Genomic DNA, 13,811 nt, shown 5'->3' on the forward strand with positions numbered 1-13,811 from the left:
GATTCTTCAGTGCTCAGCCTTCTTTATAGTCCAGCTCTCACATCCATACATGACTATTGGCAAAACCATAGCTTTGACTATATGGACCTTGCAAAGCAAGGTGATGTCTCTGCTTTTTAATATGCTGTCTAGGTTTGTCATAGCTATTCTTCCAAGGAGCAAGCGTCTTTTAATTTCATGGCTGCAGTTTTTACTAGTCTTTACTAAAATCTTCCCAAGCCTTTACCTCCTCATCTGTCAAACTCATAGAATAAGTACTATTTTAAAGACCAAATAAGAGAGGTAATAGAGAAGTTAAGATACTTAAGCTACTCTTCACAAAAATCAATGATAATAGCAATGAGAAACTCCCCAAAGAAGAAACTATCCAATATTATTTCTTTAATTTGGGGGATAGTAGCTGAACTAGAAGTCAAAGATCATGAATTTATGGAACCTGATCATCAATCTGTGGCCAAATATCAATGAAATGTTTTGATTGGTTAATCAGTTAGCTATCCTGTCATTATTTCATCAGTCTGATCTGCTTCAGACAAACTGTAAATATATATATATATATATATAAAATTTGTTCATCAGTATGTAATTAACTTTTGAGTAGATACAGATAGATTAGAGCAATGGTATAGACAATGCCAAATAATTACATTTTCTCTTAGACCACAATTAGCATCTGCTTTATCTTACCAAATACATTTTACTTTGACCCCCCCACAAAAAAAAAATCAGTAATTGGTCACATTTGAATGGGACTTTAATGTTTTCAAAATGTTTTCATGTCTCATATTTCATTTAATCTTCAGAATGACCCAGAAAGACAATTAATATATTCTGCAAATAAACTAATAACAGACTAACCAGAAAGGTTTTGGAGGCTGAATCCAATTATAATCACTCTAAAATAATCCACAGATACAGAGGTATAAATATTTCTTTTCTCATTTAATATTAAATCTGTTTATCAGTTCAGTTGCTCAGTCATGTCCGACTCTTTGCGACCCCATGAATTGCAGCACGCCAGGCCTCCCTGTCCATCACCAACTTCCGGAGTTCATTCAGACTCACGTCCATTGAGTCAGTGATGCCATCCAGCCATCTCATCCTCTGTCGTCCCCTTCTCCTCCTGCCCCCAATCCCTCCCAGCATCAGAGTCTTTTCCAATGAGTCAACTCTTCCCATGAGGTGGCCTAAGTACTGGAGTTTCAGCTTCAGCATCATTCCCTCCAAAGAAATCCCAGGGCTGATCTCCTTCAGAATGGCCTGGTTGGATCTCCTTGCAGTCCAAGGGACGCTCAAGAGTCTTCAACACCACAGTTCAAAAGCATCAATTCTTCTGTGCTCAGCTTTCTCTACAGTCCAACTCTCACATCCATACGTGACCGCTGGAAAAACCATAGCCTTGACTAGACAGACCTTTGTTGACAAAGTAATGTCTCTGCTTTTGAATATGCTGTCTAGGTTGGTCATAACTTTCCTTCCAAGGAGTAAGCGTCTTTTAATTTCATGGCTGCAGTCACCATCTGCAGTGATTTTGGAGCCCAAAAAAATAAAGTTTGACACTGTTTCCACTGTTTCCCCATCTATTTGCCATGAAGTGATGGGACCAGATGCCACTTAGTTTTCTGAATGTTGAGCTTTAAGCCAACTTTTTCACTTTCCACTTTCACTTTCATCAAGAGGCTTTTTAGTTCCTCTTCATTTTCTGCCATAAGGGTGGTGTCACCTGCATATCTGAGGTCATTGATATTTCTCCCGGCAATCTTGATTCCAGCTTGTGTTTCTTCCAGCTCAGCGTTTTCTCATGAGGTACTCTGCGTTTAAGTTAAATAAGCAGGGTGACAGTATACAGCCTTGACGTACTCCTTTTCCTACCAGTCTGTTGTTCCATGTCCAGTTCTAACTGTTGCTTCCTGACCTGCATATAGGTTTCTCAAGAGGCAGGTCAGGTGGTCTGGTATTCCCATCTCTTTCAGAATTTTCCACAGTTTCTTGTGATCCACACAGTCAAAGGCTTTGGCATAGTCAATAAAACAGAAATAGATGTTTTTCTGGAACTCTCTTGCTTTTTCCATGATCCAGCAGATGTTGGCAATTTGGTCTCTGGTTCCTCTGCCTTTTCTAAAACCAGCTTGAACATCTGGAAGTTCACAGTTCACGTATTGCTGAAGCCTGACTTGGAGAATTTTGAGCATTACTTTACTAGTGTGTGAGATGAGTGCAATTTTGCGGTAGTTTGAGCGTTCTTTGGCATTGCCTTTCCTTGGGATTGGAATGAAAACTGACCTTTTCCAGTCCTGTGGCCACTGCTGAGTTTTCCAAATTACATGTATTTCTTTCAGATTCACTATGGCTTAAGCAAACTGGTTCTGTTATGGCTTTAAGTCATGGTTTATGGAACTGCCTTGTCTAAATACTGTCTTTTTAAGTTCTTTCCTTTATACATATAATTATGTGACTATAATTCTTGAATGTTTTGTTTAATTTGTTGAATTTTCTGCATTTGTCATAAATGATTTTAAAAATCCTGGCCAGGCTTTGGCAAACTCTTCTAATTTTGCCTAATGTAAAGGTTATATACCAGGATAAGCCTCCTTTTATCAACTCCTACCTGGGACCTGATGTAGACCGTAAGCATATGCTTATACTTAGGGCTCTCCAGCTCAACTAAATCCATTTCTTTAAGGTTTGGCCTCTTTTATCCAACTGTGTTTGCTTTGCAGTATTTCTTAGAGTCCAATTCTTTGCTAGCAACCATGTCCCATTTGCTGCTTTCAGTCTAGTGCTGATAACCAGTTTTTAAAGAAATTGAGTATTAGGATACAATAAAATACAAACTATTGATTTAATTTAACCTTTTGATCAAAAATCACTTGAGCTTCAGGATTACCATTAGGAAAATCTCATCATTATAAAATATTTTAGATGAGGATGATGTAAAAGATTGGACTAAATTTGTATTGAGCACACCTTGAGTTTGTTGTGTTTTTTTTCCTTAAATTTCTGTCATTTAAAGGTATAGGGGGAAAATTACATTATTTGCATTTTGGATAAAGAACAGCATACTTGTGTACTGTATCACTTCAGTTCAGTTGCTCAGTCGCATCTGACTCTCTGCGACCCCATGAATCGCAGCACTCCAGGTCTCCCTGTCCATCACCGACTCCCAGAGTTTACCCAAACTCATGTCCATCAAGTCAGTCGTGCTATCCAGCCATCTCATCCTCTGTTGCCCCCTTCTCCTGCCCCCAGTCCCTCCCAGCATCAGGGTCTTTTCCAGTGAGTCAACTTTTCGCATGAGGTGGCCAAAGTATTGGAGTTTCAGCTTCAGCATCAGTCCTTCCAGTGGACACCCAGGACTGATCTCCTTTTTAATATATGCAAATTATAATATTTAATCATTTTTAAATTTCCTCCTCTCTTCCAGTTTTTGCCCCTGATTCAAATTAAAGTCAGTTAACATAAATATAAGTTGTGAAAGTGTTAATCGCTCAGTCATGTCCAACTCTTCGCCACCCCAGGGACTATATAGACCACCAGGCTCCTCTGTCCATGGAATTCTCCAGGCAAGAATACTGGAGTGGGTAGTCATTCTCTTCTCTAGGGCATCTTCCCAACCCAGGTCTTCTACATTGCAGGCGGATTCTTTAGCATCTGAGCTCCCAGGGAAGCCCTTATAACAGGAATCAAATACCTTCTCTCTAAAGTCTGTAATGTTCATTACCCATTTTTAGCTAGGGGCATCTTTACATTTGTTGACTTGTTCGTGGACCAGGTAGTCTGATTAGGTGAACGACCTAATACCACCAACTGTTAGATGGTTGATACAGTTTCTGTATTCAGACTTTCCAGTTTCAAACCTGTCATTTAAAGAGAGATTTTTGAGTATATTTATTTTTGAGTGCATAGGAATATTGTTTTAATGGTTAACACCCAGAATTTTATTTCAACTATTTTGTATCAGATTATCAACTTGTGACTGCTCAGGAATTTTATCTAATACATCATTTCCTTTCATAATATGGTTTATGATGAATGTCCATATGGAGTATTTAGTTGAGAAGGCATTTGTGATTTTTAAAATTCTGTAATTGAGATGATGCTATTAAGTATGTCAATCCTCCTTTTCTAAGAAAATGAACAGTGTGACTATGTGGTGAGGTTGTTGACAAGAATAATGAAATTAGAACCATTGACCAGTTTTATATTATTTAAGCTATTTCATTTCACCCTCTTTGGTGGTGGTTTTTTTTTTTTACCCACTGGAAATAGATTTTAGAGAAGACCATGGTAATTCAGCGTACTCAGTTTATGCTAGGCCATGGGCTGTGATCTAGGGATATAGAAAGCAAGGTGATCCCTGCTCTTGAGAAACCCCAATCTAACAGAGGTGGCAAATAAGTAAACCAAAAACAATCCAGTGTGGTAAGTGCTATCACACTATCAAACACACATACGTACATATATGTAAATATGGCTGTGGAAGCACAGAAATGAACACCATGTGTATTTATATTGTACTGAGTTGACTTTTAAAGATAGTGAAATAATTAACAAGGCAAAAAGGAAAGGTTTTCTAGATGGAAATAACAGTATATATTTAGTTAGGCATACAAAATTTCTATTTATAGGTCAAAATGATTAAATATTGATTAATAGGTTCAAACTAATGAGAAGGGTGATCACAGGTACTCGATTGTAAAAGATTGTGTATTCTTGACTAAAAATACATATCCCGCCCTATTTCATATTAGAGAAATTAATGAGAGAAACTTGTAAATGGGAGTCTCAAAATCAAGCTGACAGCAGAAAGAGTGAGAAACATTTTGGATTATATATGTTGGATTATTCATAATATGGTTTCTCATAAGTACTGTCATTAATAGAGATAATTAGCAGTATTGACACTAATGACTTCAGTATTCCATAGAAATTAATTTTCTAAGTAACAGCTGGTTTTTTAAAGCAAAACTTTAAACCTTTTTCATTTGTACTGTAATCACTATACACCCATTCTTGTCTCAAATACAATGTTTTAAACATAATTTAACCTTTTTTTTTTTAATGGTTCAAAGTTCTTGTAAAGCATCAGTTTTTGTTTTGTGCTTTAACACAGCATTTACAGTTCGTTGGTATTGGGGTATGAGGAACTGTTTGACTCGACAAACTTGCCTTTGGATTACTGAACTTTTATTCTTTTGATCTTGTATGTTCCTACCATCAGTCACTTAAGGAGACCTAATGAGTCTAATCTACTAAATTATTTTACATTCAGCTTTCTGGGTAAGAGATTTAGGGATGGAAAAAGAAGTGCTTGACCTTTTATGTATACCTTTTTGCTGTATTTCTTCATTTAATTTTGGGTTCATGGATGAAATGTGAATAGTTAATATAAGTCCAAATAAGTAGAGGTATTTGTAAGTTAAGATTTTTTAATGTTATTAATCTATTACACTCATATTATTTGTAACTCTTGAGTATTGGTAATTATCACTAATTTATGTGTTAAGGTTTGGGGGTGATCCAAAGGAATTAATTGGGCTTTCTCAACTTGGAACTTCAACATAGAATCTACCAGATTAATGCATCCAAAACAAAGACTGAACTGCTTATTCTGTAAGAAGGACAAATCATCACTGACTTATCAGATTTAAATTTAGATGTGTACAAATGGCCTAGGTCAAAGGCAGCTAAGCCGTTTAGACATCAGGTCTACTTTCATTGGTTCCGTGTCCAAAAACACAGTGCCTTGTGATGCACTTTAGATAGCTGTGATTCTCCAGTTATTGTGCTTTCCCCTATGGAGATTTTCCTAGTTTCTAGAAAGCTGTTTAATTAGTTTCCAGGATAAATTTTTTTTATTTCCAAGTGAATAGAATCAGTGAAATTTTATCCTGACTCCCTTGATACTTCTAATTGTTCATATAATCAAAAGAGCATGTAACATATGTAAAATAAAAATACCTTTGATAGGTAACCTGTGTAATATATAAGCAGTTCCAAGGCAAATGATAATGTAAAAAACTTTGAAATACGCTATCCACTTGTGATTTAAATTTTTATGTAAGTTGCAGGTTTTATGTAAATATTAAAATATAAAAGCTAATGTGTAATGATTAAATAAATTTAAGCAGCATATTTTTGTTTATTTCTTGGTATTTTAAAGATATCTGATTTTCATATCTTAATCTTCACTTGTTTTAAACAGTGAAAATTGTTTAGTCTGATGCTGGTAAGGTACATAAGTTGTTTCCCCTCCAGAGTGAAGTCACCCTGCTGAGAAATGAAGTGGCACAGCTGAAACAGCTTCTTCTGGCTCATAAAGATTGCCCTGTAACCGCCATGCAGAAGAAATCTGGCTATCATAGTGAGTAATGTTCCATTACCTATAGCCTTAGGCTATATCAGTGAAATACTGCCAGAGTGAACCAAGCTACCATTAAAAAAATGGAGATTGCAGTTCTAATATTTAATATTAAATATCAGAAGTTCTGCAGAGTTATTATGGAATGGAGGATATACTTCTCATAATCTAGAGTTTTTTAATTTTCCTATATCTAGCTTTTCCCTAGAGATTACTATAGATCAGCAAAATCAGTTGGTTAATAATTTAAAATATAGTGAAAGTACTTATGATATTTTGTTTATATTCTCAGAGTAATAGTTTTCTTGGACTGACAGACTGAACACTTCTTTTCCAGCCTCCATTTAGTAATTTTTTTAAAATTAACTATCTTAACAGTCAGTAACAGATCCTATTGTTACAGTAGCAGATCCTAGTGTTCTTCCTTAGATAATCAGCATTGTGCAGTTTCATTGTTCTGAATGTTTATATTGAGCCTTCTAGTTACAAAAATACTAAACTAGAACAGTATTGAAATTATCTGCTTGTAAGTTTCCTCTTAAATATTTCCCTTTAAAATGAGGTGGGTTTTTTTTTCTGTTTTCAGCATTTTAGAGGTTAATTGTGCTTTTCTTCTTGTAATGTCCTATTTTGATAAGATGCACAATGTTGGAACCAGCTGGTAGTCTTGAATAAATGGCCAATTTTGTCCATCGTACACAAATCTGTAACAAATAACATAGCTGGGAATGCATTAGGAACATTCATAATATATAACCCATAGCTTTCATTTTTATGATTTAGTGATATTTCAGGATATTTGTAAATCTGAAGATTGTTTCAACCATCTGTATCCACTTCATTTTAATTTGCCAGTGTCAGTAATTCAAAGCAAAGAAACATTTTGTATTGGATGCAAACAGTTCCTCAGGTGTTCACGATAAAACTTAATGGCCACCATCTTTACTTGTAGTCATTGTAAGCAGTTTCATCAGAATGGGCAATATTTTTTAATTTAAAAGATTCAGTAGATTTAGCAACTCTCTATGCCATGTATATTTAGAACATTGATTTTTGCCAGTTTTGAGCAAATAAATCTCAGGCCTTTGACGTCTTGTCATTTTGACAGGATTGTGAAACACATTGTAGAGTAAATTGGAACCATATAGAATTATGTTTGGGGCTGTACTAACAACGCCTGCTGCGGGGATGAGGCCGTTATGGCTCCCGTGTGACTTCACAACATCATTTCCTTTAGAAGCTACTGAGTCCAGCATTATGCATACATGATTTTCTTAACAAGAGAGCTCTCCTGAATTTTGATATTCAAAAAGAAATATACAAATAATTCTGTAAAAGTAGAAGGAAAATTAACTCTTAAGTTGCATTCAATTTATAATTATCTTCAATTTTTTAATCTAAATTTATTGGATAACCCCAACAGTTCGCTGTTATCCAGGCAGTATATACTCAGCAAATGCAAACCAGTTCTTTATTTGAAGCCATAAAGATTTTTTTAACTGTACAGATGTATAGGTTTGCATGCTGTATCCTCAGACTGACTTGGAAATCTAGATTAATAAGTTTTTAGTGAAGATACACAAGGTTGTGGAAAATGTAAAAAAAAATAAGACATTTTGAAGTTTTGGAACAGTTCCCATCTTTTTTCCTGTCTAGTTATCTGTATGTCAAACTGATTGACGTCAGTATAGTTCTTGCATAAAATTAGTTCTCTTCAGCTCTACAAATTGGATTTTGTAGAAATTTCAAAATTTTTATTTTCAAATTTGAAGTCTGGAAAAAAATGTGACTTCTCTGTTTGGTAGTCAAAGTAAAGATTGTTTAAGTTAATGTTTACATCTCAGAAAAAAATGTGGAGAAATTTACAAATACATAACTGTTCATCAAATTATAACACACAGCAATTGCTAATGATAATGAGCTGTAATACTAGTTAGCTCTTTCAAAACGATGTGACAGAAAACTAAGGTTTAGAAGAAATTAAGTAATATCACAAAAGTGACACAAAAGTGTCACAGGTAAAAGTGACAATATAAAGTCACACAGTCACAGGGTCTCTTTTTTAAAAACAGAAAGTCCCATATCCTAGGAAACCTTTCAGTCATGAGAAAACCACGACATTGATTTTAAGGGTCAAAACAAGAGTGGAAATATGAAAACATTTTTAATGTTTGGATTCCATGAAGAATAAAACATAAGAGTAATCTTGCTGCCATTAATTCATCTTCTGTAAACCTCTGGACATAATTAACATAACATATAGTTGTTTCTGTAACCATAAGTGGGAAGTAAAGTTTATTAGACCCTAAATGTGAGTTTATATTTTCATTAATGAAAATATGTATAAACATTAGTGGAACTTTAGAGAGTGAATTGTCAAATAACTGGTTTCTTTTGGTTTAAGTAGTGCTAAAAACGGCTCTTAGAGTGTAATAAGATCTCTTGTATCTTTCTGTTGTTTGTGATTTACACTAGTAATTCTTCTCCCCTTACCATCTCGAACTGGACATAGGTACAGCTGTATGACATTACAAAGGTATTTTATACATAATTTATAAGTGAGTACCTGATTCTTTGTACAGCCTAGAGATTTGTTTTACCTAATTCTGAAAGCTTGGAGAAAGATACACCTGTCCCTTATCACTTTCATTTTGACTCCATCTCCCCCATTGTGTATTTATATTTCCTCATACCACTTGTCACAGCTCGCTCTATTTCTGAAAGCTGTTATATCCCGAGAACTTACATTGAGAGGAAGGTCATTTTGTTATCGTGTTGAATAGTGGTGAAATAAAGGGCTTTTTACTGTTCTCTCCAGTTAAACTGTTATTTGCCAGTGTTTTCTTTGAATGCATTATTATTGTATTGGCTATTTAACTGAATTGTAAATATTTTATAACATTCATTGTTGCTTAATCAGAAAAGTACCTTTATGCTTTACATAATTTTAAAAAGGATTACTGATAGTGGGTTTTTTTTTTTTTTTTTTTTTTAAACTATATCTTGACATCAAACTTTTATCCAGTGGTGCAGTTTTGTATTTAAAGCAGATTTATAGAGAGGTGAGATTCTTTCAAAAATGCATGGATTTGAGGCAAATGTATCACAATACTGTAAGGGTTACTATATTTCAGAAAACCCTCAAAAGGAAGAATTATATTTGAACTAAAGTTGTGCTTGCCAGATTCCTCCCCCTCTATCTTCTACATTACAAATCACTGGGTAAGTCCTGCTTCATGGGGTCCACAATCTTAATAATTGACTTTCAGAATGAGCACCTGGCCATCAGTAAGCAGGCCAGTATGTACTCTCAGATTTCATAGAAAGCCAGCTAATTGTTATTTCTGAGCACTAAATAAAAATTATTTTAATACCAAATGCAAAGTGCAAAAGAACACATCCTGTATAACACTGTTTTTAAAGTGTTCACAAATAAAGCTGAACGATACTGTTTAGAGATTTATATTTATCTGGTAAAACTTCAAAGAAAAAACAAAGGAATTACAAAAGGAATACATACAGAATGGTGATTACCTTTGGTGAAGAGAGGACCCTCCAGGAAGCACAAGTGTTAATTGCAGTTTTTAAGTTGGGAAGCTGAGTTCACAGGTGTTGATAGGATCAGTTGTCTCATAACTTGCATACACTGTAACAATTTGTGGGTGTTATACAAATGGAATTATTGGTTTCTCTTCTGTTAAAATAAGAAAGATGTAGATTTGTTCAAGCCAAAAAATTGGTAATCTATTTTCATAAATATTTAGAATGCCCTGTCTCCAGTTTTATATGGATTTTTATTTGAATCTCAATGCATGCAACTATAACAGGTGGTGGCATTTAGATTCTAAATATTGCTTATTCTCATGTGTATAGATCATTAGAATCAGGTATTATAATCATCCTTTGCTGCAGCAGATTGAAAGTCAGTCAGAATAAATATAGTTCTGCAGAGGGAATTATTTGAAGACATAATTTGTATGTTAGAATTCATTTTGATTATATTTTCTAACCTTTTAATAACAAAACCAGTCTATTGGCCTACATGTCAAATGTGTTGCTGGGTGTTTCATCTATAAGAGACTTACCTCTCAAATTCCTACTTCATTTTCTTTCTTAACACTATTTAACAAATAATTCTTCAGCTCTGCTTTACTGGACTTGAGGGGTTTCCATGTGCATGCCTGTGCCTTCATTTGGCTTGTTGCAGCAAAATTGCCTACTTCATGACTTATAGCCACCTTTCAGTTACTCAGTTACTGTGATACCAACTTCTCTAAACTGATGTAAAATGTCATCTAACCTTTTATTCTGTACATTGACTCAGCCTGATAAATTTTTACAACTATTCTAAGAAACTGAGTAGTTCTCTTTTTTCCACTCAGCTGCTGATAAAGACGATAGTTCAGAAGATTTGTCAGTGCCGAGTAGTCCACATACCGAAGCTATACAACATAGTTCTGTCAGCACATCCAATGGAGTCAGTTCAACTTCCAAGGCAGAAGCTGTAGCCACTTCAGTCCTCACCCAGATGGCGGACCAGAGTACAGAGCCTGTGCTTTCGCAGATTGTCATGGCTCCTTCCTCCCAGTCACAGCCCTCAGGAAGTTGATTAAAAACCTGCAGTGCGGCAGCTTTAGATACTCATTAGTGACTTCAAAGGGAAATCAAGGAAAGACCAGTTTCCATTTATGCGAAATCTGTGGTTGTAAATTTTTTTTTTTTTACTTGAAATTAAATTTGACTCTAAAGTTGGTGTAGCAGCAGTTGATGATCAGACTGAACAAGTTTTTAGTCTCTGGAAAAAGACTGATTTTGCTTTTTTTATAAATATTGTTAGATTTATTAATTTTTCTGTGCTCAATGTGTAAATTGTATTATAATTCATTGTGGTTTATTTCACTTTTAATTTGGGGGTGTTTTAATAAATGGGGGTGTTACTGAATCTTTCTTCCTACTTCCACTTCTTTTGACCACCTCTTAACCCTCAACTATGATGGTAGTTTTGTTAAATCATTTATACCAAAGTTCTGCATAGTCCCTATTGACTTTGTAATGTTAACAAGGTCATAAAGCACTAGCAAGTGAAAGAAATTTGCTTTTAATCTTTTTGCCTTTTATTTTGCACATTATGCAAAAGGAAGAACATTAGCGAACACTTTTTAAGTGAGTGAAATGTGGTAAAAGACATACAGTGCTTTTAGGCACACTCTTAATGAAGGTCAGTAATAGTGCATTTTCTTTAAGATTTTAAGTAAGCATGAATATTGGAATCCTTTATCATTTCAATGACGACTGTTTTTCAAGTCTTAAATTCAGTATTTTAAATCCTATGTTTTGAGGCTAACAATATGAAATTATATAAAGTACAATACAGGGTTATCGGATACCTAATAATTTTTTGATATTAGATTTTTGGTTTTGTTTATTTTTTACAGATTTCAGGTTTTAAACTGAGAAGTTTATGCATAATCAAGTAAGGTATGGTTGCCAGAAAAGCCTAAAAATTACTACTTAGAAAATTTAAGACTGTTTACCCCCATTGTCTTGTACTTGCAAGCTAACTTGTACTTATTCTTGTGGAAGCACTGTCATCTTTTAGTAGCCAATTTTGATAACGTTTCTCGTGGGAAAAAATCAGTATCTATCTTTAGAACAATGTAACTATAATGTGGGACACAAGAGTGAGTGAGAGAGAGTGAGTATGTGTGTATGTGTGTGTCTTTCAATAGTTTATGCCAGCAATCTTTGCTTGAATGTTTAACGATGCCTTCAGTGTGATGCTGGCCAATAGATGATTGCAATTTAAGATGTCATTACTGTGCAGGCTTGGATAACTAACATTCCATGATGTAGTTTGTTTCTGATGAGATGATTGTAGGTACACTTTTCTCATTATCCAATCATCTGTGGGATACTGAGTTTTCTAATGTGCCATTATCTATTTTTATTCTGCAGTTATGTTCAAAATACAGTACAATATTTTAAAATAGACAAAATTGTTAAAAATAAAGTAGTAGATGTGTGTAAAAAAACTTTGTAAAATAGTTATGAGTCCTCCCCAGTAGCGACTTCTGGCATTCAAGCAGGATTCCATTATGTAAATATCTGTAACACATTTATAATAAGTTGTGTGGTTTGTTCTGCATCCATACTACACTATTTGCTAAAGTCTCAGTGCCATCTCCTAATGAGACTGACATTTTAAAAACCTGTATGGAATATCCTTGGCAATTCAAGAAAATACCCCACCTTGCCTAAGTTCCGAACTGGGAAACATTCAGATTGTACAAATGACATTTCAGGACTTTCAAGTATGAAGATAATAGGAATTTTATTGTTTGGCTTATAAAAAATGAGAGCATTTTTGGTTGATAGTTGTACTTCTAAAGTTTTTTTTTTTTAACTGATTTTATAATTTTCAGGTACTCAATTTCTAATCATGACTTTGCCGTAGTTATGCTAAGGAGTTGATCTCAAAGGCACAAAATATGAATTCTGCAAGAAGGCTGTTTTTTATTGTAGTTTGGATGGGTTAGGAAAAGCCTCCGTTTTTCATTCTCCTAGGTCAGTCAGTGCATTTTTCTTAAATTTTATTATTTATGCAAGTTAAAGTTCTTTGGTAACAGGAATTCTTGCAACTGTAAAATAAAACTACATAGATGTAAGAAGTCATGTAAACGGTTAATGAGCTTATTACCAAGGTTAGCAAAACTCATTGTAAATCAGTCTGTACTCAGCAAATAAAAATCATTATTAGTTGTATAAACACAAATTCCATTTTGACTTTCAGGATGTCACACTACTTCTGTACCTAGCATTTTGAGTCCTTATATTTGCAATGTTACACAAACTGTACTATTTTCTTTTATGTGCAGTTTGCATGAGTAAACCATCAAAGAATAAATTCTATCTTTAAATTATGTTCATAATTTGCTTGTTCTTATCTGTCTTTCCTAAAATAAGATTACTTGATCATGATGTTTTTCTCCTTCAGAATGTTTATTACCTGAGAAGAGCCTAATATTCTGTTTCCTGTGATAAAATTAATTTCTTCTCAAAGACCTTTCAGCTGCAAGGTCACTCAGGCCTCTTTCTTCTTCTCTGCATTCACTTTAATTTATGTCTCCAGCCCAGAATATTCCCTTACCCACACACACAACTACTACACACAGATGCACCAGCCTTTGGTTTATCTTGGTAACTGCCTGCCAAAACAACTCTTATCTTTCACTCTGAACTGTATAATCTTCCCTTACCCTGCCTTCAAACACACTGCTCCCATAATGTTTCATAAAGCAATTGATTACCACACCATCCTTCCAGTTGCCGAGGTCAGAACAACCTTGTTCTCATCGTTGATTCCTCACTTCTCACATCCAACACATCAAGAAATGCTGTTACTTTACCTTCAGAATAATACAGAATTCAGCCACTCATCATTTCCAGTGCT

At 34.6% G+C, this 13,811-nt stretch overlaps 1 protein-coding gene across 2 annotated transcripts in view; it reads left to right on the forward strand.

Moving 5' to 3' along the window:
- ATF2 (activating transcription factor 2) overlaps nt 1-13,290 on the forward strand; it is an 83,639-nt gene extending 70,349 nt beyond the window's left edge. For both annotated transcript variants that reach the window (XM_070803154.1, XM_070803147.1), the window contains exons 13-14: nt 6,259-6,364; nt 10,744-13,290. In XM_070803154.1, coding sequence (XP_070659255.1) covers nt 6,259-6,364; nt 10,744-10,970 — 333 coding nt within the window. In that variant the 3' untranslated portion in view covers nt 10,971-13,290. The remainder of the gene's footprint in view (nt 1-6,258; nt 6,365-10,743) is intronic.
- The last annotated feature ends 521 nt before the right edge of the window (nt 13,291-13,811 follow it).

Source organism: Bos indicus, chromosome 2, assembly GCF_029378745.1.
Source record: "Bos indicus isolate NIAB-ARS_2022 breed Sahiwal x Tharparkar chromosome 2, NIAB-ARS_B.indTharparkar_mat_pri_1.0, whole genome shotgun sequence".
Taxonomy (NCBI): domain Eukaryota; kingdom Metazoa; phylum Chordata; class Mammalia; order Artiodactyla; family Bovidae; genus Bos; species Bos indicus.